Genomic DNA, 25008 nt, shown 5'->3' with positions numbered 1-25008 from the left:
ATCAGGTTTTTTTCTGTTAATATAATATATTACATTGGTTTTTGGATGTTAAACTAGTCTTGAATTCCTGTGATGAATTCTACTTGATCATGGTTTATAATCCTCTTAATATGTTACCAAATATGGTTTACTAATATTTTGTTAAAGATTTTTGTATCTATGATCATGAGGGTTCTGTAGTTTTCTTTTCATGTGGTATCTTTGGCTTTTATATCAGAGTAATACTAGCTTCACAAAATAAGTTAGAAGTGTTTCTACTCTTTTTCTGAAAGAGTTATGAAGGATTAGTATTAATTCTTCTTTTAAATATTTGATAGCATTCACCAGTGAAACCGTCTGGGCTTGGACTTTTCACTGTGGGAAGATTTTTATTTAAATTTTTCTATCTATTATAGTTCTGTCTAGATTTTGTGTTTCTTCTTGAGTAGGTTTGGTAATTTTTGTCTTCCTGGGAATGTTTTTATTTCCTTTAAGTTGTCTGATTTATTGGCATAAATTTGTTCATAATATTCCCTTATAATTTTTTTTTTTTTTTTTTTTTGTGGTACACGGGCCTCTCACTGTTGTGGCCTCTCCCATTGCAGAGCACAGGCTCCAGACACACAGGCTCAGCGGCCATGGCTCATGGGCTCAGCCGCTCCGCGGCATGTGGGATCTTCCCAGACCGGGGCACGAACCCGTGTCCCCTGCATTGGCAGGCGGACTCTCAACCACTGCGCCACCAGGGAAGCCCTTCCCTTATAATTTTTAATATCTGTGGGATTCGTAGCATTGTTCCCTCTTTTATTTTTTATTTTGGTAGCTTACATCTTCTCTTAATTTCTTACCCTTGTATTTTTTTAAGAATGTGGTTAAAATTTAATTTTTTCCAGCTTTATTGAGGTATAATTGACAAATAAATGGTAATATATTTAAAGTGTACAACATAATGATTTGATACATATACATTGTGCAAGGATTCCAACATTTAAGTTAGTTAACACATCTATCACCTCACATGGTTACTTTTTTTGGGTATGTGAAAAAGCTTAACCTGCTATATTAAGAAAAGAAAAAAAGCTTAAGGTCTACACTCTTCAGTAAGGTAGAACCTTAGTTAATTCATGTGAGACTTATCTTCTGGTAAAGGTATTTTAATTTTCCTCTAAGCACTGCTTTAACTGCATCTTTTCATTTTTAATATGTTGTATTTTCATTTCATTCAGTTAAAAATATTTAAAAAATTTTTTTCTTGCTATTCATTGACTTGGGTTATTTAGGAGTGTTTTTTGATTTCCAAATATTTGAGGTTTTCCCAGATTTCTTTGGATTCATATATTTTGGGGCTCTTTTGTTAGATGTATATGCATTTGTAATTGGTATATTCAAAGAAGAAATACATAAATAAATGATAACAGTTGGAGATTTCAATATCCTACTCTCAAAAACTGATAAAACAATTAGAAAGAGTATAGAGGACTTAAGCGATCCTGTCAGTCAACTTGACGTAGCTGACATCGTAGACTCTCCACCCAGCAACTACAGATACAGATTCTTTCCAAGCACATATGGAACAATTGCCAGGATAGACTATATGCTGGGACACAAAACAAGTTTCAGTACCTTTTAAAAGGCTGAAACCATACAAAGTATGTCTCCAGCCACAACAGAATTACATATAGAGTGGCATGGACATATATACACTACCACGTGTAAAATAGATAGCTAGTGGGAAGCAGCTGCACAGCACAGGGAGATCAGCTCGGTGCTTTGTGACCACCTAGAGGGGTGGGATAGGGAGGGTGGGAGGGAGGGAGATGCAAGAGGGAAGACATATGGGGACATATGTATATGTATAACTGATTCACTTTGTTATAAAGCAGAAACTAACACACCATTGTAAAGCAATTATACTCCAATAAAGATGTTAAAACAAAAAAAGATATCCACAGCAGGTCCATTCTTTGTCTGGATCTTGCTTTCCCTTGCTATGAAAGTGGTAAATCCCACAAGCTCAGAGTTTTTCTCCTGTAACACCTACTGCACGTGCAGGCATTCATCCTGGGCCCTTTGCATTGCCTTCACGAGACTTGGGGGCAAGGGGAATTGACAAAAACAAACAAGAGTCCCTGACTGCTCCCATAACCCTGAGTGGCACAACAAGGACTAAAAACTTCTATTGGCTAAATCCAGAGGCCTCTTAAGCTAAAAACCATGGCTGGTTTTAACACTCCACCACTTCCTATTCCTAGGAAGGGTGATTTAGCCTTTTTTAAATGTCAGTCTCCATATATAATATAGAGATACAATGATAGTACCTATTTCACAGAGTTGTAAGGATTGAATGAGTCCATGTAAAGAGCGAGAGTGCCATGTAGAAAGTGCTCAATAAATGGTAGCTGTCTAGAGACTTTACGTTGGTCTTCCTCTGCCTTTCCCTTGGAGAATTTATTCTCTGTGGCATATTTATTTAGACTGCGTCACTTTAAAAGATTCTCCTGTAATTCATAGACATTTTCAGGAGGTTGTTGTCCTACCATTTCATTGAAAACGAGGTCCAGAATTGTCATGCTTTCCTCTCTGCCTCTCTTCTAATTTCCCCATTAAGGTTAGGACAGAATTCTAACGAATTCCATGAGTTGAAAATTGTGAGATTAAACGTATACTCCAAGGTGAAGGAGATTTTAGGTTAATATTAGGAATGGACTTCTAAAGTCAGAAGTGTCCAGCAACAGAATGGGCTGACTCCGGGCATACAGACAGAGGCTTTCGACTTGCAGAGCTCTGATTTGCCACTGCTTCATCTGTCCCATCAAGTCCCTGGGGTCTGCAAGCTGTCGTAATCTATTACACTGCAGTGAGGACTGTACCAAACAGATATGCTACCTAATAAGTGTTATATTTGTGTGACTTTGGAATTTGTGATGCACGATTTTATACTGTTGTAGTCAAATGAATTGATGAGAGGAAATGAACTATAACTTAGTGAATTGAGAAAGGTTATCAGACTTCCCTGGGTATTGCCAAATACAGAGAGCAAACTTTAATGTTAGACTCCAATTGAAGATCTGGCTCTTGAATCTCCTGCAGAGCTAAAGGCACACACAGCTCTGCAGTGAGGTCATGATAGTCTGGGGCCTATGTTGAGTGTAATTAGGCCCATCCATACTACACACATTATTCCATATTTTGATAAAGTGGGAAAAAATATTGAGGTTTTATCATATATAAGACTTTTATGTGCAAAGTTCAACAGATGTTGCATGCTGCTGTCAGAATTAAAGAAAATTACTTGGGCACTGATGTGTCCTTCCATGAAATGTTTTATTCTTAGCTGTCACACTCCCTGTCCCTTGCCGACAACCATTATAGTGACCAGAAAGTCTGCTTGCTCTGCAGTGATGTGTCTTGACTAGTGCCCATTAGTTTTCAGTAGTTACCCCTGGCCTGCATGTTAGCCTTCAGTTTAATGGCCTTTTTTATGTTCATTCATTTTATTTTATTTCCCATCGTGGTTTTGTTTATTTCTTTTTTGTTTTTTGTTTTTTCTGTTCTCTTTTTTAAAACCGTCGTGGTTTGCCCTTCATATTCCCCAATATTTGCACATGACAAGATGTTGCCATCCCAACATTACCTCCCACTTCACTGACCAGTGCCACTACTGACCATCTAGCACCAGCCACAACTGGACCACTGCCTTCAGCTCCTCGGGATGTCGTGGCCTCCTTGGTCTCTACCCGCTTCATCAAATTGACATGGCGGACACCTGCATCAGATCCTCATGGGGACAACCTTACCTACTCTGTCTTCTACACCAAGGAAGGGATTGCTAGGTAAGTGCCTGTATGTCTGGAGCCGGTTAGTTGCATCTTGTCCACCCAAGACCAGCCGTCCCTACCCTGACTCTTTACTGTGTAGAATCTGTACCAACTTTCAGTCCAGAAAATATGATCACCGAGATGACCTAGTTTTAGGTCATTAAAAGTAAATTCCTAAACAGACTGAAGTCCTGGTATTCTTTCCTGCCTCTCTGGGATGACTTGGGGAGAGAGTTATTTAAGTTAGAAGTATTAAAATGTAACCAGGGCTACCGTTTTTTCATAAGAGTCAGTCAGGCACAACCCATAGGCTATGTCTTTCTTAGAACTTTCAGATTCTAGAAATTAAGGTAGTTATTAAAGTAATCTTAATGAATATCTGTCTGCACCCGTACACGGATGTGGGTTGCTGAGCTCTGGGGTGGGGGGTGGGGGTCTCCTTGATGACACAAGAGTATTTAGTGACTCATTTTCCTAAAACAACATTTCATTAAATTTCTCTCCATCTCCACCTCTTTCAGGAACTCACGTTGCCTCTCCATTGCTTTTGGAGATTCTCCAGAATCACCAGGCTGCTTTACTCCACAGTCTACCTTTGTTTTATCTATCCAACCTTATTTTCCTTTAACCCCAGTTTAGCTCACTTTCTAATGAAACCAGTCTAATTCCTGTCACTATGCAGCCTATTTTCCCAGTCTGTTCTCTTCAGTCACTTCCCCCTTGAAAAAACCGTTTTTCAACTGAAACTAAAATTCAGTTAATCTTTCTTGACCCAGACTAAGCCCCATGAAGCCCTCATAAATCTTTCTCTACCTTTTTCAGCACATACAGCTTTTCTCTTGTATGTATGTCTGTGCCACTGATACTGGCACTTAATTATGATAACACATGATCTAATACTACCATAGTTGTTACTCTTCTGTTATTTTATGTGTATTTGTGTTGTTTTCCCAACCAGGTTATAAACTCTTTGGGAGGTACCATGCCACATGCTGACTGTGTACTCTGAATATTGCTGAGTAGATTCCTTCATTGTGCTGTTACTTCACACCAAAATAAGAAAACTAAAATAATCTGTTTTGGTTATGGCCCTAACCCATGAAATAAAGCTTGTATTTCTACAAGGGTGCTTAGATTCGATATATATTGTATTTAATACCAGACTGGCAAGTTCAGCAAGTATAGGCACCTTCGTCAAGTCAGTACCCCTTGGTTTAATACTCTTGAGACATCTGAGTGACATAATTTGAGTCAGATAGGTGGAGCTGCTCCCAGGGTCATAGAATGTTCATCCGAACACTGCACTGGATGTTTGGGGAGTTACAAAGATAAGGAAACGTAGAGCTAGTCCCAGAAAGGCAAGATATTACTACCAAACAGAACCTGTCTTAAAATGTTTCCAGTAGGCTTTTAGATCGCATTGCAAACGTCATGGGATTACACAGAAGGAAAAAAGCTTTTAGTAATTCCTCAGAAGCAAGCTTATGTGCATCACAGGGCCTTTGCCCTTGTTGTTCCTTCCACCAGAACTGCATTTCCGTCACAAATAACTGTCTGGCTTCTTGTCCGTCATCCTCAGATGATCCCTTCTCAGGTCTTCCATGACTACCCACCCAGCTTAACCCCTTGGTCACTGTCGCACAGCGGGGCACTTGTTCCCAAGCCAGTTGTTAAATTTTCAGGAAATTTTGCAAACCCAGTGACATGGCTCAGTAGCTCAGAATTGGGTAGAGGGAGTATTTACAGTGAGAAGTGCTACAAACCGGAGCCAGTTGTTAAACATTTACCAGAACATCACTGTAACATACCACCGTATTTTGTTTTTTAGCTTTTGTGTTGTGTTTCTTCAGAACACTTAATACTCGAAATTTTCTCTTCATATTAATGCACTCATGGTGTTTGTCTTGTTCAGTGGAGTATCACCATCACCTGGAACAGAGCCTGGCTTATAAGTAGCACTACAAGTATAAATAAATACTTGTTAAGTGAGTAATTCTAATGAATGGAGAAATAATAATTATTCAAGAAATGTTGAGATAATTAACCTCCGTTTAATAGAAGGAATAAAGTTGTATCTCTGTCTTATGTATAACAAGTTATAGATGTATCAAGATGTATTTTTAAAACTTCTAAGTGTATTAGAAGAAAATATAGAAACTATTTTCATCACTTAATGTATCTTTTAAAGGAAGACAGAAAATTCAGGAACCATATAGGAGAGATTGACAGAGTTTATTATATAACTAAAATTCCATGTGATAAAACATAATAAAAAAATCAAATTATCAACTGATAAGCTGGGAAAAAATTTAACATTTGTAGAAGATTGTATTGATATCCAGTCTGTATAAAGAACTTCTACAAATCACAAGTAAAAGACAGATATCTCAAGAGGCAGATGGTATAAGTAGGTGCCTCAAAGAAGTTAGTGGAAAGCCCATTAAAGTTCAAAAAAAAGTTTTCACGATTACTAACAATCTTGGAAATACAAAATGATGAGTTACCATTTTTCACGTGTAAGGCTGGCAGAAATTTTAAGTTGATAATATCCAGTGTTAAGTGAGCTGAATGTTGGGATTAAATCCAATCTAGACTCTTGGTGGTAGTATAAGTTAGAGGAGCCTTTGGAGAAGGTGATTTGGCAGAATTAAAAAAAAAATTTTTAATGCACATTCCTTTCAACCCAACAATTACACTTCTAGGTGTCTGTCCTATAGATATGCCAATATACATACACATAGGGCACTCATAAAAAATGTTTATGTAGCATTATTTGTAAGGATTAAAAAAAGGAAACAAAGTAAATATCCACTGGTAGAGGAATGGGCATATAGTTAATATATGTATATCCATATGAAGTATGATGCAGGAATTTTTTCAGTGACTTATATCTATATATTTTGATGTGTATATAAATGCCTAGGTCAGTGATTCTCAACCAGGGACAGATTTGCCCCCCATCTCCCAGTGGGCATTTGGCAATGTCTGCTGACATTTTTGGTTATTGCAGCTGAGATGGGAGGGGATGCTTACTGCTGTCTAGTGAGTAGAAGCCAGAGATGCTGATAAACATCCTACAATGTACAGGACAGCTCCCCCCGACCCACCAAAACAAAGAATTATCTTGCCCAAAATGTCAAGATACAGGTCTACATGCCACCTTTAGGTCTCAGGGTGGAACAGGTTTTAAGGAGGGAGAAAAACTAGGACGTTTAATTATATATACTTTTGTTTTTAATGAAAATCTGTCACTTATTAGTGAATCATGTATTGAAATAAGCAGGGATGATTAATAAATGAAGTTGGAATTGAAAAAATGTAGAAGATAAATTGGCAGGGGCAGGAGGACAGGGCAAGTATATGTAAAGAAAGAGGAGATGCAAGGAAGATCCAATTTAATTTGTGTTGTTGAAAGGATGGGAAAGTAAGAAAGCTCTGGCCTAGAGTTTTTGGTCAGAATTAGTAAGAGATTACAATAAAGTGGAAATTTGGAGCCAAGTGTTGGAATGCCAGTAAGAATTTTGACAATCAGTTAAGAAGGGACCATTTTGGACTTCTGAGCAAGTGTACAGTGTGGTTTTATTAAACAGCTTTTATTAGCAGTACTTGGAGGGCACTGCATAAGATTAGAGAGGAAAAGCAGTGGAGTCAGGGAGACAGATCAGTAGTAGTTAGGTTGATCTAGGCATGTGGTAGGCCCAGATGAAGATGACAGCAGTGACTTGGAACAGACAATAAATCTGGGGAATATTTCAAAGGAATATTCTTGGAGATTGTAATAATAATTTTTGTCGCTTCATTACTTTATGATTTCTGAATAGAAGCAGTGAAGGAATAGAAATAACACTAAGTCAAAGACTAGATCCCTGTTACTTGTTTTATAAACAAAATTTATTTAACCTTTATAAGTTAAATTTTCTCATCTAAAAAATGAAGGTCTTCATAGACTTAAAACATTTCGATGTGAGGATATATGCCGCTGCCTGCATTTACGAATTCCCTTACTTCCTGCATTTGATAACTCAACCACCAGGTGGCATTATGTGCCTTGGTCATGAGCTATATAATTCTGTTGGGTACCTGAGTTTCCTGAAATTCCAAAGGGTTCTTCCTCTGCCATTTCACCTATGAAATGTTCACCTTTTTTTTTTTTCAATGCCTTTAATGTAAACAGCAGTATTTTCTGTTAGCCACCAAATGGAAAGTACAGAGTAAGTTATTCCAGAAATTAATAGCATTTTAGAGTTGGACAAAGCCTTACATATCTGTTAGTCTAGTCCGGGAGCTGGCAAACTATAGACCCTGGGCCAAATCAAACTTGTTATTTTTATGGCCCAAGAGCTAAGAATAGTTTTTACATTTTCAAACGGTTACATTTTAATAGGTTATACAAGTAACTACAGTTGACCCTTGAACGACATGGGTTTGAACTGCACACATCCACTTATATGTGGATTTTTCTGTACTATGGTACAGTACTACATGATCCACAATTGGTTGAATTCCCAGATTCAGAACTGTGGATAGGGAGGACCAACTAAAGTTATACTTGGATTTTTAACTGTGGAGATGGTTGGTAATATTTTTCATTTGGCATCTTGGCCTGTAGATATTTACTATCAAGCCCTTTAAGAAAAAGTTCACCACCCTGGGCTCGTTCTTTCATTTAATACATGAAGAAACTGAAGCCCAGAAAGAATTGGTGACTTTCCCACGATCCCCTAGCAAGCTAGTAGTATTGCCAGAACTAGAATTGGAGCTCCTAACTTCTGGCCCAGCACTGTCTTAGTATAAAGTGTATCTTTTTCTTTCTCTTTTGACTCTTAGCTAAGACATTCTAACCTAAGACCCATCATAACCTCACACATTTATGAGAATTGTCCTTCATAACTCACCCTGGATCTTTCCTGAAGTCAAAAGTTTTTTTCTAGACAGACACTTGGTTCTGGGACCTCAGACCAATCTACTGTTAGAAGCCTTTTCAGGTGCTAGATGTTTCATCTTAGAGAATCTTACCTACTACTGATTTTTTCTTATTGTAATGCTTCTGTAGAAATTTGTTCTAGGTATTTTCCCCTTTTACATAGAAACAAACAAAAAGATAAACGTGATATCATTAGTATATCATTTACACATCAAAAGGCAAATTTCCATTCATTCATTCAGTACACATTTGCGATGGTACTTCTGTGTGTGAGCCTTCTGCTAGTGCTTCTGTGGTATGTGAACATGAATGAACACTTTCACTTTTATTTAAAGTAAGATAGTGCCCCCCTCCCCCACCCCCCGCTGTCTTTCTGAGAGAGAACTTGTTTAAAGTTTCATGTACAGTGAGCGAAACAGACTATTCTGTGCTCTGGCATGGAGCTGTTAGTTTAATGAAATGTCAAATACCATACTTCCTTTTAGACGGCATTTGTGATTGGATCAAGTGTCAGAAACCTCACAGCATAAGAAATCAGTTGATACTCTCCTTCTAAATCTTGTGATTTAGAGGTTTAGCTGAAGAGAAAATAATATCTATAGATATCCCAAGTGTCTCTGAGCAATAACTTTTATTACCATGATATTCTTTTCCAATGGACCTAACTGACTGTAGACAGACAACCTTTATAAATATGTTGTGGGTGGGTACTGTTGGTTTGTTTTAATTAAAATAACATAGTTTAAAGAACTATAGAAAACTATTGAAAAATGCTCACATCTCCGAAATGCAAATGTTCACACACAGTCAGACAAATTGGCATATGGTCATGTAGAACTAAACAAATCTTAATCAGTAGCTTCAGGGAAAATTATCAGTATTTTAAAGTAAGAATTTAATTCAACAGATTATTAGGTAATTTTAAATAATTTCTTCCACAGAGTAGTTTTGGGCCCTTTTATTGCTCTCTCAAGATAGACACAGATCTTTCCTCACATGATCAGTAATTCTTAAAGACCAGCTATTTTGTCTAAAGCAATTATTTTCCTTTACAATATTTGTTGAAAGCAAATATAATCTGGTTTTTGTTATAGTGAGTACAGTATACTGAGCATAATTATGGACCCAAGTGTGGACACAGAGACCCCCAAAATAGAGCCTGGAGGCCACCTTTTTTAAGAACCTAACTGATAACTGTTTTTGTGTTTTCATCTCATAACACTAGACCACTGGCCATTTGTACTGTTTGTGATAAGATTTGTTAAACGTTTCAAATCATTGAAAATCATTCAAGAAGATTTTTTGTTTTAAGAAATAAATTATAAAAATCAGAGGCATGGGCTTCCCTGGTGGCGCAGTGGTGGGGGGTCTGCCTGCCGATGCAGGGGACACGGGTTCGTGCCCCGGTCCGGGAGGATCCCACATGCCGCCGAGCGGCTGGGCCCGTGAGCCGTGACGGCTGGGCCTGCGTGTCCGGAGCCTGTGCTCCGCGGCGGGAGAGGCCACAGCAGTGAGAGGCCCGCGTACCGCAAAATAAAATAATAATAATAAAATAAAAGCAGAGTCATGATTAGCTTATTTTATAGACTGGATTCATTTAAATTGTTAATGTTTTGTTCTCAGTTTTGAAAGTGATAATCTCTAATTTTCTTTTTATTGAGAGTCTGTTATCCAGAAGATACACAGCATTCTTTGATACTGTGTGAAAATTGGGTCATACCTATAATCACCTTCTATATGTCTCCCTGAGGATAACCCCTTAAAATTCAGTGATTCCTAAAGCGTACAGAATTGGTGACCAGCTGCCCCATTTGAGATGGCACCAAGAAGATTCTTTGTGTCTTTTCTGAAAGGAAGTTGTGATTATAGCCAGCAGTATCAGTAATGTTTAAGCAAGAACACCAGCGATTTATCAGACATGTATGACATTGCTCTTTGCCAGCGTCCATATTCTGTGCACTGTTCCGCCCCCAAAGGTTTCCTTTTTTGAGAGTTAATTTGACTTAGATTTATTAAGATTTTGATGTCATATGGTATCTATAGGCATTACAATGAAAATGAATCTGCACATTCTGGAAATTTTCCTAATCGATCCCTCTTTCTCCAAAGGGAACGTGTTGAAAATACCAGTCGCCCCGGAGAAATGCAGGTAACCATCCAAAACCTAATGCCAGCGACTGTGTACATCTTTAGAGTTATGGCTCAAAATAAACATGGCTCCGGAGAGAGTTCAGCTCCACTACGAGTAGAAACACAGCCTGAGGGTAAGTCTCCCACCTCTCTGTCAGCCCCACCTGTAGGGAGACCTGTATGAAGGGCTACCTTATATATAGCCTGGCATACCATAGGAGTGCAGAAGATAACAGTTCCTCACCTTCAAGGTCCTTACAAAATAGTTTCGGGAGATCAAATTAATTCACATCAAGCAGCAGCAAATAGTGTAAGACAATATAATTCTGCTGATAGACACCCAAATTTCACTGATCCGTTAAGACCTAGCTCAGATGCCTTCCTAGAACCTTCCCTCTGATCTTATCTAATATTGTATCTCGACAGTCCTAAGATACATTATCATTTTCTTCCTTGAATTATGGTTATGAATGTATCATTAATTTTATGGCAAAGACAGAGTCTTTTCTATCCTTTTATTTCCCACCATATCTAATGCAGTGCCTCACACAGGAAGTAGGTATTTAATCATTGTTCAACGGGATTGCCCTGACCTTTATACATACCACACTCTTTGGAATCTCTTCAGGGCTTTACTTTGGACCTGCTGTCTTTTGTGCTAAATAATGTTACTTCCAGTTACATTTCTTAAGATTTTCTCCAACTGAAATGAGTGTCAAGTTGATTTATCTTATAAATGTCTTCTATGTCTTAAATTTTGGTTTTAAACTATAGGCCAGAAATGACAAGAAGCAGTCAAATCAAAATTAATGCTTATCTCATGAGGCTTTCTTCTACACTTTTACCTTTTAACATGAGCCACTGTTTTTCCTTGGAGCCTTCTCCAGATTTCTTTTACTGTTAACTGCACTAGTGTTTCTGTATTAACAAACTTGCAGTAATAAAATTTTACTTCAGCTAGGGAGCATGGGAGATAAATTCATGAAAGCTACTGACCAGGGAACTAAACATATTAAATGAATTTACCGCTGAAACTATGGAAATAATTCAAGGACTCTGCCTGATGGGTAGAATAAGTAAAGTCGAAAAGCTGTGGAACTTCACTTTCTAATGCTGCAGCAAATCATTTACCCGTCAAACAGTTATTGAGGACCTCCTCTACCAGGCACTGCAAAAACTATAAGAGATGCAGAGGATGGACAAGATAGGAATTCTCCCCTTAAAGAATGAGCAGTCAATATAGGAGGCCATTGATCATTCCAGTAATAGAGCTTAAAGATCAGGAATCAAACGCAAGCAATAACAAGAGGGCCAACAGAGAGCGGGGTGGTGGTGGTGGGGCGTTGATTTAAGGAAAGAATGTGTTCTCGCTGCAGGGAAAGGATGTTGAATTTCATGGTTACTGTGTTCAGATGAGAGCAGGAGCAATCTATTAGATTTCAAACTCAAGCCACGAAGCAAAACTCAATTTCCTTCATTAACTCTCACATATAGGCGTCATTCATGAGAGATAATGGGATACAGAACAAGGAAGAGTTACTGTAAAAGTTAGGTATATCAAGTCAGGTTCCTAGAAAAAGATGAGACCTGAGGTTGGCCTTAAAGCATTTGGCTTAGAGCAAGCATTCTTGGGGAAGGACACTGCTTGACCCCACCCCAAAATAGGACAAACAGTGCACATGCAAGGTGAGTCATGATGAAAGTAAAGGAAAAGACCACTGAATTTGATTCAGTTCCAGGGTTCAATCCTGGGGCCATGAACTTTCTGAAGATACATGAAAATATTTGTGTGTCTGTACATGTTCATATTTTCCTTGGGAAAGAGCCTGTGGTTTTCATTATCATTTCAGAACTTACAAGTCAAACTATTGAGAACCACTGGACTAGAAGGGCCATTGTCAAGTTAGAGATGAAAGAAGAGATTTATTGAGTGCCTGTCATGTGCCAGGCACCATGCTAGGCAGCAAGATGTAAAGACGAGTAAGACTTGACTTCTGTTCACAAGGAGCTTACAGTTTGGTACCAGCGCCAGACAAGTAAACGGGCAATAATGTGATGTACAGTCATCACAAGGAAAGTAGGCAGCACAATCATTTATTCAAGGAATTCGATTAAACGAAAGTAGCTAAATAAGAATATAGATGGAAGGGCCAGCAGATTCTGGTGAGAGTATTTTAGGGGTAGAGAGTGACTATAACATGTTTTGGCAAAAGAGGAGTTAGTGGAGAGAGATTTGCATTTTATCTGGAGGTATTCAGCTTGGGGGCAGGTGGGAGGGGCCGTAAGTGTGGGAGTCAGCCCTGGGAAAATAGTTTACATTTTTAGCTTTTCAAACCAACTTAAATTTTTTTCCATTTTTTAATGCCACTGTACAGATGAAATGGAAGAATTTACTAGCTCCTATTTTAGGATCATCTTTGCCTACATTTAGCCAATGAATATACTGAAAGTGATTTCAAGGGAATTTGTTCTGTTCTCCTTCCCTTTTAAAAAGTTAGGGGAAAGTTTTCCATAGCAGCAGAAGTGTGACGATTCCCACCTGTCAGGCTGCACAAAATATGCTCTTAAGAGAATAACATGATTCATGCCTAAATAAAGCAAACAACTGCCAGAAAACCATATTCAGGTTTCTCTGCTTTGGTAGGAAAACGAATCTTCAACTGTCATGCTGTTATTTAAGCAAGCCAGCTTGTTTTACATTTTGTTTGTTTTTTCCCCTTTCCTTAAATCTAATGGATGTCTGTTACAGAAGCAGTGGCACCAGAGAAATGGTTTTCAGATAGAGAGTATCCACCAAAGTGTAGATATAGGCACCTGCCAGGATTTGTGTATAAACTGGGACTGGAACCTGTCAGTCAGACAAAAAGAATATAGTAAAAAAGGATGTGAGCTGTTGTAGGATTTAGAGCTGGACAGACAATCAGTCAGCCAATCGTGGGATCTTCCAGTCACATCATCCCACAGAGGGTGTTGTCATAATCCCCTAACTGGTTTTCCTGAGTCCACGTTTTAGAACGAGGAAGTGCTCAGCTCCTAGCTCCACTACCCGCCAACTTTTCCATCTTTGGGGAATGGTTCTTAACCTCTCAGCCTCATCCATAAGTAGGGATGATAACAGTATCCGTCTCATTTGGGTTAGTGCACAGATTAAATAAGATGTAATTTAAATAAATGTAAAGCACTTAATGCTGGCCTGATTGCAAGCATTCAATAAATGGTGGCTATTTTTTAAATTATTATTTATCTAGTCTTGTGCCAGTATTGTTTTTCTTCCATGCATGTGTTCTCATGTTCTTTTTAAATGCAGATCTGATCGTGTCATGTTCCTGCTCATAATTTTTCAGTAATTACCTAACACCTGCAAGAAATAATCCAAACTCATAGCAGGGCTTTAGAGGTTCTCCTTTATCTGGCTCTTGTCATCCTTTGCAGCATTCTGTCTCCCTTATCCATTCTTTGTTTCAACCTGAACCACATGACACTGTCTTCTTACCTGTTTTGTCCAAATTGATTGGATCAATTTCCCTCTTGGTGTCTGAGAAAACTACTCATTCTTCCTGCTCCCCAGAAGTCCTCACCAATCCTTCCCTTTCCTAACCACCCCCACCCAAAGCAGAATTGTGTGCTCTCTTCTTTCAGTTTTCATTACAGACGTTACCTAATCTATCAGCACTTAGGATCTTCTTTGTAACTATATGTCTGACTTCCCTCTAGACTGGGAGTTCTTTGTGGGCAGGGACTCTGTCCATCATTCATTGTATCCCCAGAGCCTGGTAAAAGAAGGCTCTCTTTTTGTGATGTTTGCTTTTATGTGCTGCAGTCCCACTGCAAAACTAGGATTTTATAAACCACAAGAAGAATTCTGCACTGTTCACTTTTTTCTTTGAATAAATTTGAGATACATCGCAGATGATTTTTGGTTTTTCAGTCATAAAGACGGAAATCACTTAATTATATATTATCCTGAAACCACTTCAGTCAGATCACTTGTTTTCGTAGTTTTTATTGTTTTAAAAACATAGCCAGGGCTTCCCTGGTGGCGCAGTGGTTAAGAATCCGCCTGCCAACACAGGGGACATAGGTTCGAGCCCTGGTCCGGGAAGATCCCACATGCCGCGGAGCAACTAAGCCCGTGTGCCAGAACTACTGAGCCTGCACTCTAGAGCCTGCAAGCCACAACTACTGAGCCTACATGCCACAACTACTGAAGCCCACGTGCCTAGAGCCCATGCTCTTCAACAAGAGAAGCCACCTCAGTGAGAAGCCCACGCACCGCAATAAAGAGTAGTCCCTGCTCGCTGCAACTAGAGAAGACCCATGTGCAGCAACGAAGACCCAACACAGCCAAAAATAATTAATTAATTAATTAAATTTTTTAAAAAAACCATAGTGTGCCATTATTGCTGAGAATGGTCTTGAGGGATGCAGTAAATTTTATTTATGTCGTACTGTCTTGAAATTTTCTTTCTAGTTCAGCTCCCTGGCCCAGCACCTAACATCCGAGCGTATGCAACTTCACCTACTTCCATTACTGTCACCTGGGAAACACCATTGTCTGGAAATGGGGAAATTCAGAATTACAAACTGTACTACATGGAAAAAGGAACTGATAAAGAACAGGTATAATAGGAAGCCATTTTTTAATGCATTGATTGGAATAGTAGAGTTGAAATATATTTCCAAATCTCAAAACCTGCTTGTCTAGAAATCTGAGGAAAAAAATACGTATAAGAAATGAAAAGTTGATAGATTCTATTTCTTGGTACAAAGGTTTATTCTGTAGTTTTTGCCAGCAAGGGTTCCTAAACATCAAGGAGTATTTCTCAGCAAACTGCAGTGCTTATGATTAATTTGCTTTAACTGTTAACTAATATTCTGTAAAAGGGACAAAAATCTGCATTATGTCAAATATAGAATTTGTATAGTTAATTCTTTATTTTGCAGCATTTCTTTTGGCTTGAGTTGTGTATATATAAATTGTTTTATTTTATTCAAGGATGTTGATGTTTCAAGTCACTCCCACACCATAAACGGGTTGAAAAAATATACAGAGTATAGTTTCCGAGTGGTGGCCTACAATAAACATGGTCCTGGAGTCTCCACACAAGATGTTGCTGTTCGAACATTTTCAGATGGTGAGTCTTTCTTCCTGTGGAACAAAATACCATGCTTGGGGGCGCTGGTGGCATAGTAGCAAGATCATGGGCTTTGATGTCAAGGAGATTTGACATCTGAACTGGTTCAGATACCAGTTCTAGTAGTGTGACTTCGGTCAAGTCACTTCACATGTCTGAGCATGTTTCCTTATATGTGAAATTTATAATACCAACTTCATTGGGTTGCTGTAAAGATCCAGTGAGAGAGCATAGAACATGTAGTGCCTGGAACTGAATAGTTTCTCTGTATTTTTATTTTTACTAGATGCTTTTGTATAAGTAAATATTATTGCTTGTTCATAGCACAGACCATCCCAGGGCTGTTGGAAGGCTGGGCTTGCTCTACTTAGTAATCATATTTGACTGCCAAATAGGTCTTTTTTTTTTTTAACATCTTTATTGGAGTATAATTGCTTTACAATGGTGTGTTAGTTTCTGCTGTATAACAAAGTGAATCAGCTATACATATACATATATCCCCATATCTCCTCCCTGTTGCATCTCCCTCCCACCCTCCCTATCCCACCCCTCTAGGTGGACACAAAGCACCAAGCTGATCTCCCTGTGCTATGCAGCTGCTTCCCACTAGCTACCTGTTTTGCATTTGGTAGTGTGTATATGTCCCTTCTCACTTCATCCCAGCTTACGCTTCCCCCTCCCCATGTCCTCAAGTGCATTCTCTATGTCTGCGTCTTTATTCCTGTCCTAACCCTAGGTTCTTCAGAACCTTTTTTTTTTTTTTTAAGATTCCATATATATGTGTTAGCATACGGTATTTGTTTTCCTCTTTCTGACTTACTTCACTCTGTATGACAGTCTCTAGGTCCATCCACCTCACTACAAATAACTCAATTTCGTTTCTTTTTATGGCTGAGTAATATTCCATTGTATATATGTGCCCCATCTTCTTTATCCATTCATCAGTCGATGGACACTTTGGTTGGTTCCATGTCCTGGATATTGTAAATAGAGCTGCAGTGAACATTGTGGTGCATGACTCTTTTTGAATTATGGTTTTCTCAGGGTATATGCCCAGTAGTGGGATTGCTGGGTCATATGGTAGTTCTATTTTTAGTTTTTGAAGGAACCTCCATACTGTTCTCCATAGTGGCTGTATCAATTTACATTCCCACCAACAGTGCAAGAGGGTTCCCTTTTCTCTACACCCTCTCCAGCATTAATTGTTTGTAGATTTTTTGATGATGGCCATTCTGACTGGTGTGAGGTGATACTCATTGTAATTTTGATTTGCATTTCTCTGATGATAGTGATGTTGAACATCCTTTCATGTGTTTGTTGGCGATCTGTATATCTTCTTTGGACAAATGTCTGTTTAGGTCTTCTGCCCATTTTTGGATTGGGTTGTTTATTTTTTTGATATTGAGCTGCATGAGCTGCTTGTCAATTTTGGAAATTAATCCTTTGTCAGTTGCTTCGTTTGCAAATATTTTCTCCCATTCTGAGGGTTGTCTTTTCGTCTTTTTATGGTTTCCTTTGCTGTGCAACAGCTGTAAAGTTTCATTAGGTCCCATTTGTTTATTTTTGTTTTTATTTCCATTTCTCTAGAAGATGAGTCAAAAAGGATCTTGCTGTGATTTATGTCATAGAGTGTTCTGCCTATGTTTTCCTCTAAGAGTTTGATAGTGTCTGGCCTTACATTTAGGTTTTTAATCCATTTTGAGTTTATTTTTATGTATGGTGTTAGGGAGTGTTCTAATTTCATTCTTTTACATGTACCTGTCTAGTTTTCCCAGCACGACTTATTGAAGAGGCTGTCTTTTCTCCATTGTATATTCTTGCCTCCTTTGTCAAAGATAAGGTGACCATATGTGAGTGGGTTTATCTCTGGGCTTTCCATCCTGTTCCACTGATCTATATTTCTGTTTTTGTGCCAATACCATACTGTCTTGATTACTGTAGCTTTGTAGTATATAGTCTGAAGTCAGGGAGGCTGATTCCTTGAGCTCCGTTTTTCTTTCTCAAGATTGCTTTGACTATTCGGGGTCTTTTGTGTTCCCATGCAAATTGTGAAATTGTTTGTTCTAGTTCTGTGAAAAATGGCATTGGTAGTTTGATAGGGATTGCATTGAATCTGTAGATTGCTTTGGGTAGTAGAGTCATTTTTACAGTGTTGATTCTTCCAATCCAAGAACATGGTTTATCTCTCCATATATTTGTATCATCTTTAATTTCTTTCATCAGTGTCTTATAGTTTTCTGCATACATGTCTTTTGTCTCCTTAGGTAGGTTTATTCCTAGGTGTTTTATTTTTTTTGTTGCAGTGGTAAATGGGAGTGTTTCCTTAGTTTCTCTTTCAGATTTTTCATCATTAGTGTATAGGAATGCAAGAGATTTCTGTGCATTAATTTTGTATCCTGTAACTTTACCAAATTCATTGATTAGCTCTAGTAGTTTTCTGGTGGCATTTTTAGGATTCTCTATGTATAGTATCATGTCATCTGCAAACAGTGACAGCTTTACTTCTTCTTTTCCAATGTGGATTCCTTCTGTTTCTTTTTCTTCTCTGATTGCTGTGGCTAAAGAGAAACCTTGTCTTTTTAGCAAGCCTTGTCTTTTTCCTGATCTTAGTGGATGTGGTTTCAGTTTTTCACCATTGAGAATGCCGTTGGCTGTGGGTTTGTCATATATGGCCATTATTATGTTGAGGTAAGTTCCCTCTCTGCCTACTTTCTGGAGGGTTTTTATCATAATTGGGTGTTGAGTTTTGTCAAAAGCTTTTTCTGCATCTATTGAGATGATCATATGGTTTTTCTCCTTCAATTTGTTAATGTGGTTTATCACACTGATTGATTTGAGTATATTGAAGAATCCTTGCTTTTCTGGGACAAACCCCACCTGGTCATAGTGTATGATCCTTTTAATGTGCTGTTGGATTCTGTTTGCTAGTGTTTTGTTGAGGATTTTTGCATCTATGTTCATCAGTGATATTTGCCTGTAGTTTTCTTTTTTGTGACATCTTTGTCTGGTTTTGGTATTAGGGTGATGGTGGCCTCATAGAATGAGTTTGAGAGTGTTCCTCCCCCTGCTATATTTTGGAAGAGTTTGAGAAGGATAGGTGTTAGCTCTTCTGTAAATGTTGTTAGAATTCGCCTGTGAAGCCATCTGGTCCTGGGCTTTCGTTTGTTGGAAGATTTTTAATCACAGTCTTAATTTCAGTGCTTGTGACTGGTCTGTTTATGTTTTCTATTTCTTCCTGGTTCAGTCTCGGAAGGTTGTGCTTTTCTAAGAATTTGTCCATCTCTTCCAGGTTGTCCATTTTATTGGCATATAGTTGCTTGAAGTAATCTCTCATGATCCTTTGTATTTCTGCAGTGTCAGAAATACAGTCAGTTGTTACTTCTCCTTTTTCATTTCTAATTCTATTGGTTTGAGTCTTCTCCCTTTCTTTCTTGATGAGTGTGGCTAATGGTTTATCAATTTTATCTTCTCAAAGAACCAGCTTTTAGTTTTATTGATCTTTGCTATTGTTTCCTTCATTTCTTTTTCAGTTATTTCTGATCTGATCTTATGTTTTCTTTCCTTCTAACTTTGGGGTTTTTTTGTTCTTTCTCTAATTGCTTTAGGTGTAAGTTTAGGTTGTTTGAGGTGTTTCTGGTTTCTTGAGGTAGGATTGTATTGCTATAAACTTCCCTCTTAGACCTGCTTTTGCTGCATCCCATAGGTTTTGGGTCGTTGTGTTTTCATTGTCATTTGTTTCTAGGTATTTTTTGATTTCCTCTGATTTTTTTCAGTGATCTCTTGGATATTTAGTAGTGTATTGTTTAGCCTCCATGTGTTTGTATTTTTTACAGGTTTTTTTCCCCTGTAATTGATGTCTAGTCTCATAGCATTTTGGTCGGAAAAGATACTTGATACGATTTCAATTTTCTTAAATTTACCAAGGCTTGATTTGTGACCCAAGATATGATCTATCCTGGAGAATGTTCCATGAGCACTTGAGAAGAAAGTGTATTCTGTTGTTTTTCGATGGAATGTCCTATAAATATCAAGTCCTTCTTGTTTAATGGATCATTTAAAGGTTGTGTTTCCTTATTTTTTTTCGTTTTGGATGATCTGTCCATTGGTGAAAGTGGGGTGTTAAAGTCCCCTACTATGAATGTGTTACTGTCGATTTCCCCTTTTATGGCTGTTAGCATTTGCCTTATGTATTGAGGTGCTCCTATGTTGGGTGCATACAAATAGGTCTTTTAAATTCCTCAGGATTTTGTGACAGTTTATTTCTCACCTGTGACTGAATATTTGCTTATACCTATGACCCTAAAGCAGTCGTTTTCAAAGTACAGCCTGCCAACAAGATTGAGTTGGTCAAGACCAGCATTTTTAAAAAATGTTTTTAAAGTAGAACAGAAAATAGCAGTTTATTGCACTTAGCGTACGTATTATGTCCTGAAACTCAGCTAAATCCAAGTGTTAACAAAAATGTCTTTTTCTTAAAAATGTGTGTATATGTGTGTAGCCCTTATATATAAACAAGCGTGCCTTAGAAGCTATAGTTTGACTCCTTTAAGCCGGTAGTCAGACATCACATCACCAACAAAGGAGCAGACTGACATCATGTGATATGTTGCATCGAGAAAGATATAACTTCTCCTCTATGTTGTATCCTTGCCAAAAATGTTTAATTTAAATATGATCATGATGAAATAACTAGATATATTGAAATTGATGGACATTCTGCAAATAATTAAATAAACTGTCCTGAATTCTTAGAAAATACTAGTCTCATGAAAAAAACCAAAAAATGTAGGGGAATCGTTCTAGAATCTAGATTAAAGGAAAGTAAAGACACATGAAATAAAATAAAACATGTGTGATCTTTGATTCTGGGAGTTGAAACAGCTAAAAAGGACACTCTTGGTACAATTACTTAATGTTAGGTTGGTATAGTATCAGTCACTATTAAATATTAGCTATGTTATTAGGTATATTAGGTAATATTTTTGTGTTGATTAGATTTTTAGTGTGATCACTGTATTATCATTTTGTTGGAGAATGTTTTTGTTCTTAGGGGATACATACTGTAGTATTTAGGAGTGAAGTATCATGACGACTGTAACTGTCTCTCAGCCATCCAGAAACAATATGTAGATAGATAAACATGTTTGTGTAAATATAATGAGAGAAATAAAGCAGATGTGGCAGAATATTAACAATTGGTGAATCCAGGAAAAGAATGCATGGTGTTCATTGTATTCTTCTTGTCACTCTTTGTGCTTGCAATTTTTCAGGATAAAAAGTTGGGGAAAATAAATGCAAACTGTAGTTTGGTTAGCCAACTACATTACCCTGTTTTTTGAGGTAGGCTCTTAAATCTACCCATGAGCCACTTTTAACTGCATTAAGTGGCTTGGCATGCTGACTACAGTGCCTGTCACGGGAACTGAATGTGTCTCAGCATGGTGGTTAAGGGCAGCAGTTCGGAGTAAGATAAATCTTAGTTCCTATACCAGCTGAAACAAATACCTTGAGCAAGTTAACTCTCCTGAGCTGCATCTGTAGTTTTCTTATCTATAAAATGGGAATAATAATAGAAACTCCTTTGTAGGATTGTTTTAAGGATTAAGTAACTGTCATGTAGGAGCATGCAGCAGATCTTAGCTATGATGGTGGCAGTGGTGTTGATGATGAAGAAGAAGACAACAACAACAATTATGTTGGTGCCTTTGCAGCTAAGTCAGAGGTTCAGGGAGATGATCAGAACCATCCATGGACTTTTTTCAAAACACAGGTTCCTAAGTCCTTCTCCAGACCCTCTGTGCCTGAATCTCTTGGTTGAGGCCTGATGTACTTTGTTGTTAGCACAGGATTCAACAGCGAACAAGAAATAGTCTCTGTCCTTCAGAAGCCTGTAGCTCAGTGGGCACTTAGTTATACGCCTGGTCACCAAATGTCAGAGAATGGGAGGGAGAAATTTCCATGGATGGATTAGGAGAGAAAAGCCAAGGTTAGCATTTTGTGATGGAGAAGAAACTAATCAGGTTTACTTAAATTTTCTTTGCTTCCTATAATTACTACAGAAGAAGACACTGGAGGGTGTATGGACCATAAACTTTGAGATACCCTTGTCTTATGTTCTAATATGTGAGAAGCTAAAGTTATACAGCTGTTTTTTAACCAACGGTCCCAAACTTCTCACATCTGAATGAGTGTTCCCTGCTACGTAGTTCCCTTGGGAAGCCAGATCGTTTCTTAACTGGACTGTCATTGCTTAAACATCTCTTTGCTCTACTTGGAAACTGCCTTTAAAACCAGTTTAGGACCCCACAAGAAATCCAAGCTCATTGGTTTGTGTACATCACATTTTGGACTCATAGTGATATTACCCAGTTGATTCACTTGCCATAGTCATTAGACTTGTTTCCAGAAAATGTATCCCAAGATAAGGATATGCTACTCCCAAGAATATTCAAAAGAATACGTTAAAGATTCAGAATGTATTTGGGGTCTAGAAAAGTTTACAGTCACTATCATATCCTTGAAATAAGTACCTGACTTCCCAAAGGTACAGCCTGACTTGGATATGGGTGCGTATGTGAACGGGTCTCATTATTTTAAATGAATCAAATATGGCCCCACACCTTGTCCAGATACTTTCAACATGAGGGCACTGGCTGCTGGGTTAGACCTTCAGGTTGTATATCAGTGTTTGAGATGTGCATTTGTATAAAGACCAGCCAAGAACAGTCACATGATGGGTGATGCCTGAGTGATTGAAATTTTTTTTCTTTTCTTTTTTTTTTTCCGCCTATGCAGTTCCCAGTGCTGCTCCTCAGAATCTGTCTTTAGAAGTAAGAAATTCAAAGGTAAAACTTCATATTGCTGTTGTTCATTTTCTATTTGCCTCAGGAGGCAAACAGAGAGGGAGATTCTGCATCAAAACAATCATAATCAAGCAAAGAAATAAAGTAACATAGATATTACACTTGCCAGTTTAAAGCTGGGCTTAGAAGCCAACTCTGGTTGATTCTGTTCAACTTTACTGCCTTTCTGCTGTGCAAAAATTACTTTAGCCTTTCTTCAAGTACATTGCTATTATTATGTAAATCATGACATCCTAGATGTTAGCCATCCGGAACCTTGGTGACAGGTAGAAAGAAGTAAGTTGTTGTTTATAATACCATAGCCTGTTTAGTACTGTGAGGTGAGCCCACTGTGAATCAAAGGCAGATGTCTGTCAGATGGTTGCATTGCTGAAGCTGTCCCTCCTGGTCAAGTTCACTGTGCACTGAAGGCCATGTGTGCCTCTCAGATGCCCAGAACCCCTACTGGGCTGCATAGACAACTGAGACAGTCAGTTCTTTCAAAAAGGACTATGGGACTCCTTTTCCTTTAAGAAACAGCCAGCTGTTGATTAACAGTCCCCTCTTTGAAAAGTTTTAGACAGAAATTGTCTAATTTCACTGTTGTTACAGTGGAAGTAGAAGAGAACCTTACACCTAACAGTAGTTTACTTCCTAATCCACATGCCTCTGACCTTACGTTTTCCTTCAAAAACTTTCCTGAGACTTTTGCCCTATGTCTTCATTCTGGCAAAATAAATCAAGTGCCCAGCGTATACTGCCCACAAATACAGTCTCCCCATTTGAGCTTTGATGGTTTTAAAATTAAACACTATTTTTGAGTGATTATTAAATAACTTAGTAAAACTCTGAACACTGTTGCTTTTATGGTTCCTTCTCTTACACACTGAATTCAGAGTAATAATACATAAAACAGGACCAAGATTTGATATATTCGGTCTTTTCCCTGTAACCTTGTCTTTCCCAGAGTATTGTGATTCACTGGCAGCCACCTCCTCCAGCCACACAAAATGGGCAGATCACTGGCTACAGGGTTCGCTACCGAAAGGCCTCCCGAAAGAGCGATGTCACTGAGACTTTGGTGACTGGGACACAGCTGTCACAGCTGATTGAAGGTAAGCTGCTTGGCACATAGGCGAAAGCTAGGAGATGGTGTCTCTCTCAAACATTGAATTGTGCTAGTCTAATGACTGCTCTGGGCCGTTGACTTACACAAAGCAAAAATGGTTTAAAACAATTTGTAAGAGTTCAGTCTACTTCTGACTTGATAAAAATTAGTGGAAAACACTCTTACAGGTTCTGCCATCTCTGGTGAAATTGCATTTGAGTTTCATTGCCTTACTTGTGTTTTTCTGTGTTCTCCATGTTTTCTTTTTTGAATATATATACACACACACCCACACCCACACCCACACCCACACACACACACACACACACACACACACATATAACTCTTTTGTAATCTGAAAGAAAGGTAAAACAAAGCTATATAAGCAAAGAATCCACTCAGTCTAGTTGGTAGCAGAGGCCTACAAAATGACTTCTATAACGCTGACACCACTCAGGTATATGTGGCCTGAAGCAACATTTGTGAATAGCCACAGCCATGCAATAATCTTTCTTCCTTCTACAGACATGATAAAGTTCTAGAAAATTCTGTCAAGGATAGCTCTTTTGTATAGTTCTCCCTTTGTGTGAAACAGAGCAAGTGGCACACCTGATAAAAATGAACGCTAATCCATATAATCTGAATAGGTATAGGTTTCTGAAAATTGGAGAGCCAGTGACAGTGAAAAACTGTACTCCAGTAAACCAGCAAGCTTTTCTCTGTACTCCTCACCTCATGGATGAGATTGACTTCTTTCAAAATAGGAGAAGGTGAATGTTTGTCTTCAAGGGTATCTTTCAGTCTTCTAGTTTCCTCTCATAACCCCACAGCTCTAAGCTGCAGCAGGTAAATATGGCTGTAGGGGTGTTGCTGAGAAGTCTCACCAAAGGAGCATGACAGCAAAATTGGTCACGGATGTTCTTAAAAGTCAGTCTGATTTTACTCCAGACACAGATAAATAACATTTCCCAAAGATAAGGCTTTTATTTTGTATGTTTAATAGTAGATATTTATGGTATACCAGGCACTCTTCTTGTTTCTAATAAATAAAAGTAGATACAGTCCTTGCCCA

At 38.3% G+C, this 25008-nt stretch overlaps 1 protein-coding gene across 11 annotated transcripts in view; it reads left to right on the top strand.

The window, feature by feature from the left end:
* The window catches only part of NEO1 (neogenin 1), a 242625-nt gene that overhangs the window by 173163 nt on the left and 44454 nt on the right, over positions 1-25008 (top strand). For 8 of the 11 annotated variants that reach the window (XM_030875039.2, XM_060294020.1, XM_060294022.1 and 5 more), the window contains exons 8-13: positions 3593-3812; positions 10831-10985; positions 15323-15471; positions 15848-15986; positions 22782-22831; positions 23796-23943. In XM_030875039.2, coding sequence (XP_030730899.2) covers positions 3593-3812; positions 10831-10985; positions 15323-15471; positions 15848-15986; positions 22782-22831; positions 23796-23943 — 861 coding nt within the window. The remainder of the gene's footprint in view (positions 1-3592; positions 3813-10830; positions 10986-15322; positions 15472-15847; positions 15987-22781; positions 22832-23795; positions 23944-25008) is intronic. The other 3 variants (XM_060294023.1, XM_060294026.1, XM_060294021.1) reach the window with 1 other exon arrangement.

Source organism: Globicephala melas, chromosome 2 (genome assembly GCF_963455315.2).
Source record: "Globicephala melas chromosome 2, mGloMel1.2, whole genome shotgun sequence".
In the NCBI taxonomy this organism is placed as follows: Eukaryota; Metazoa; Chordata; class Mammalia; order Artiodactyla; family Delphinidae; genus Globicephala; species Globicephala melas.
Note: the sequence above shows the minus strand (reverse complement) of the source record. Positions and strands in the feature narration are given on the sequence as shown.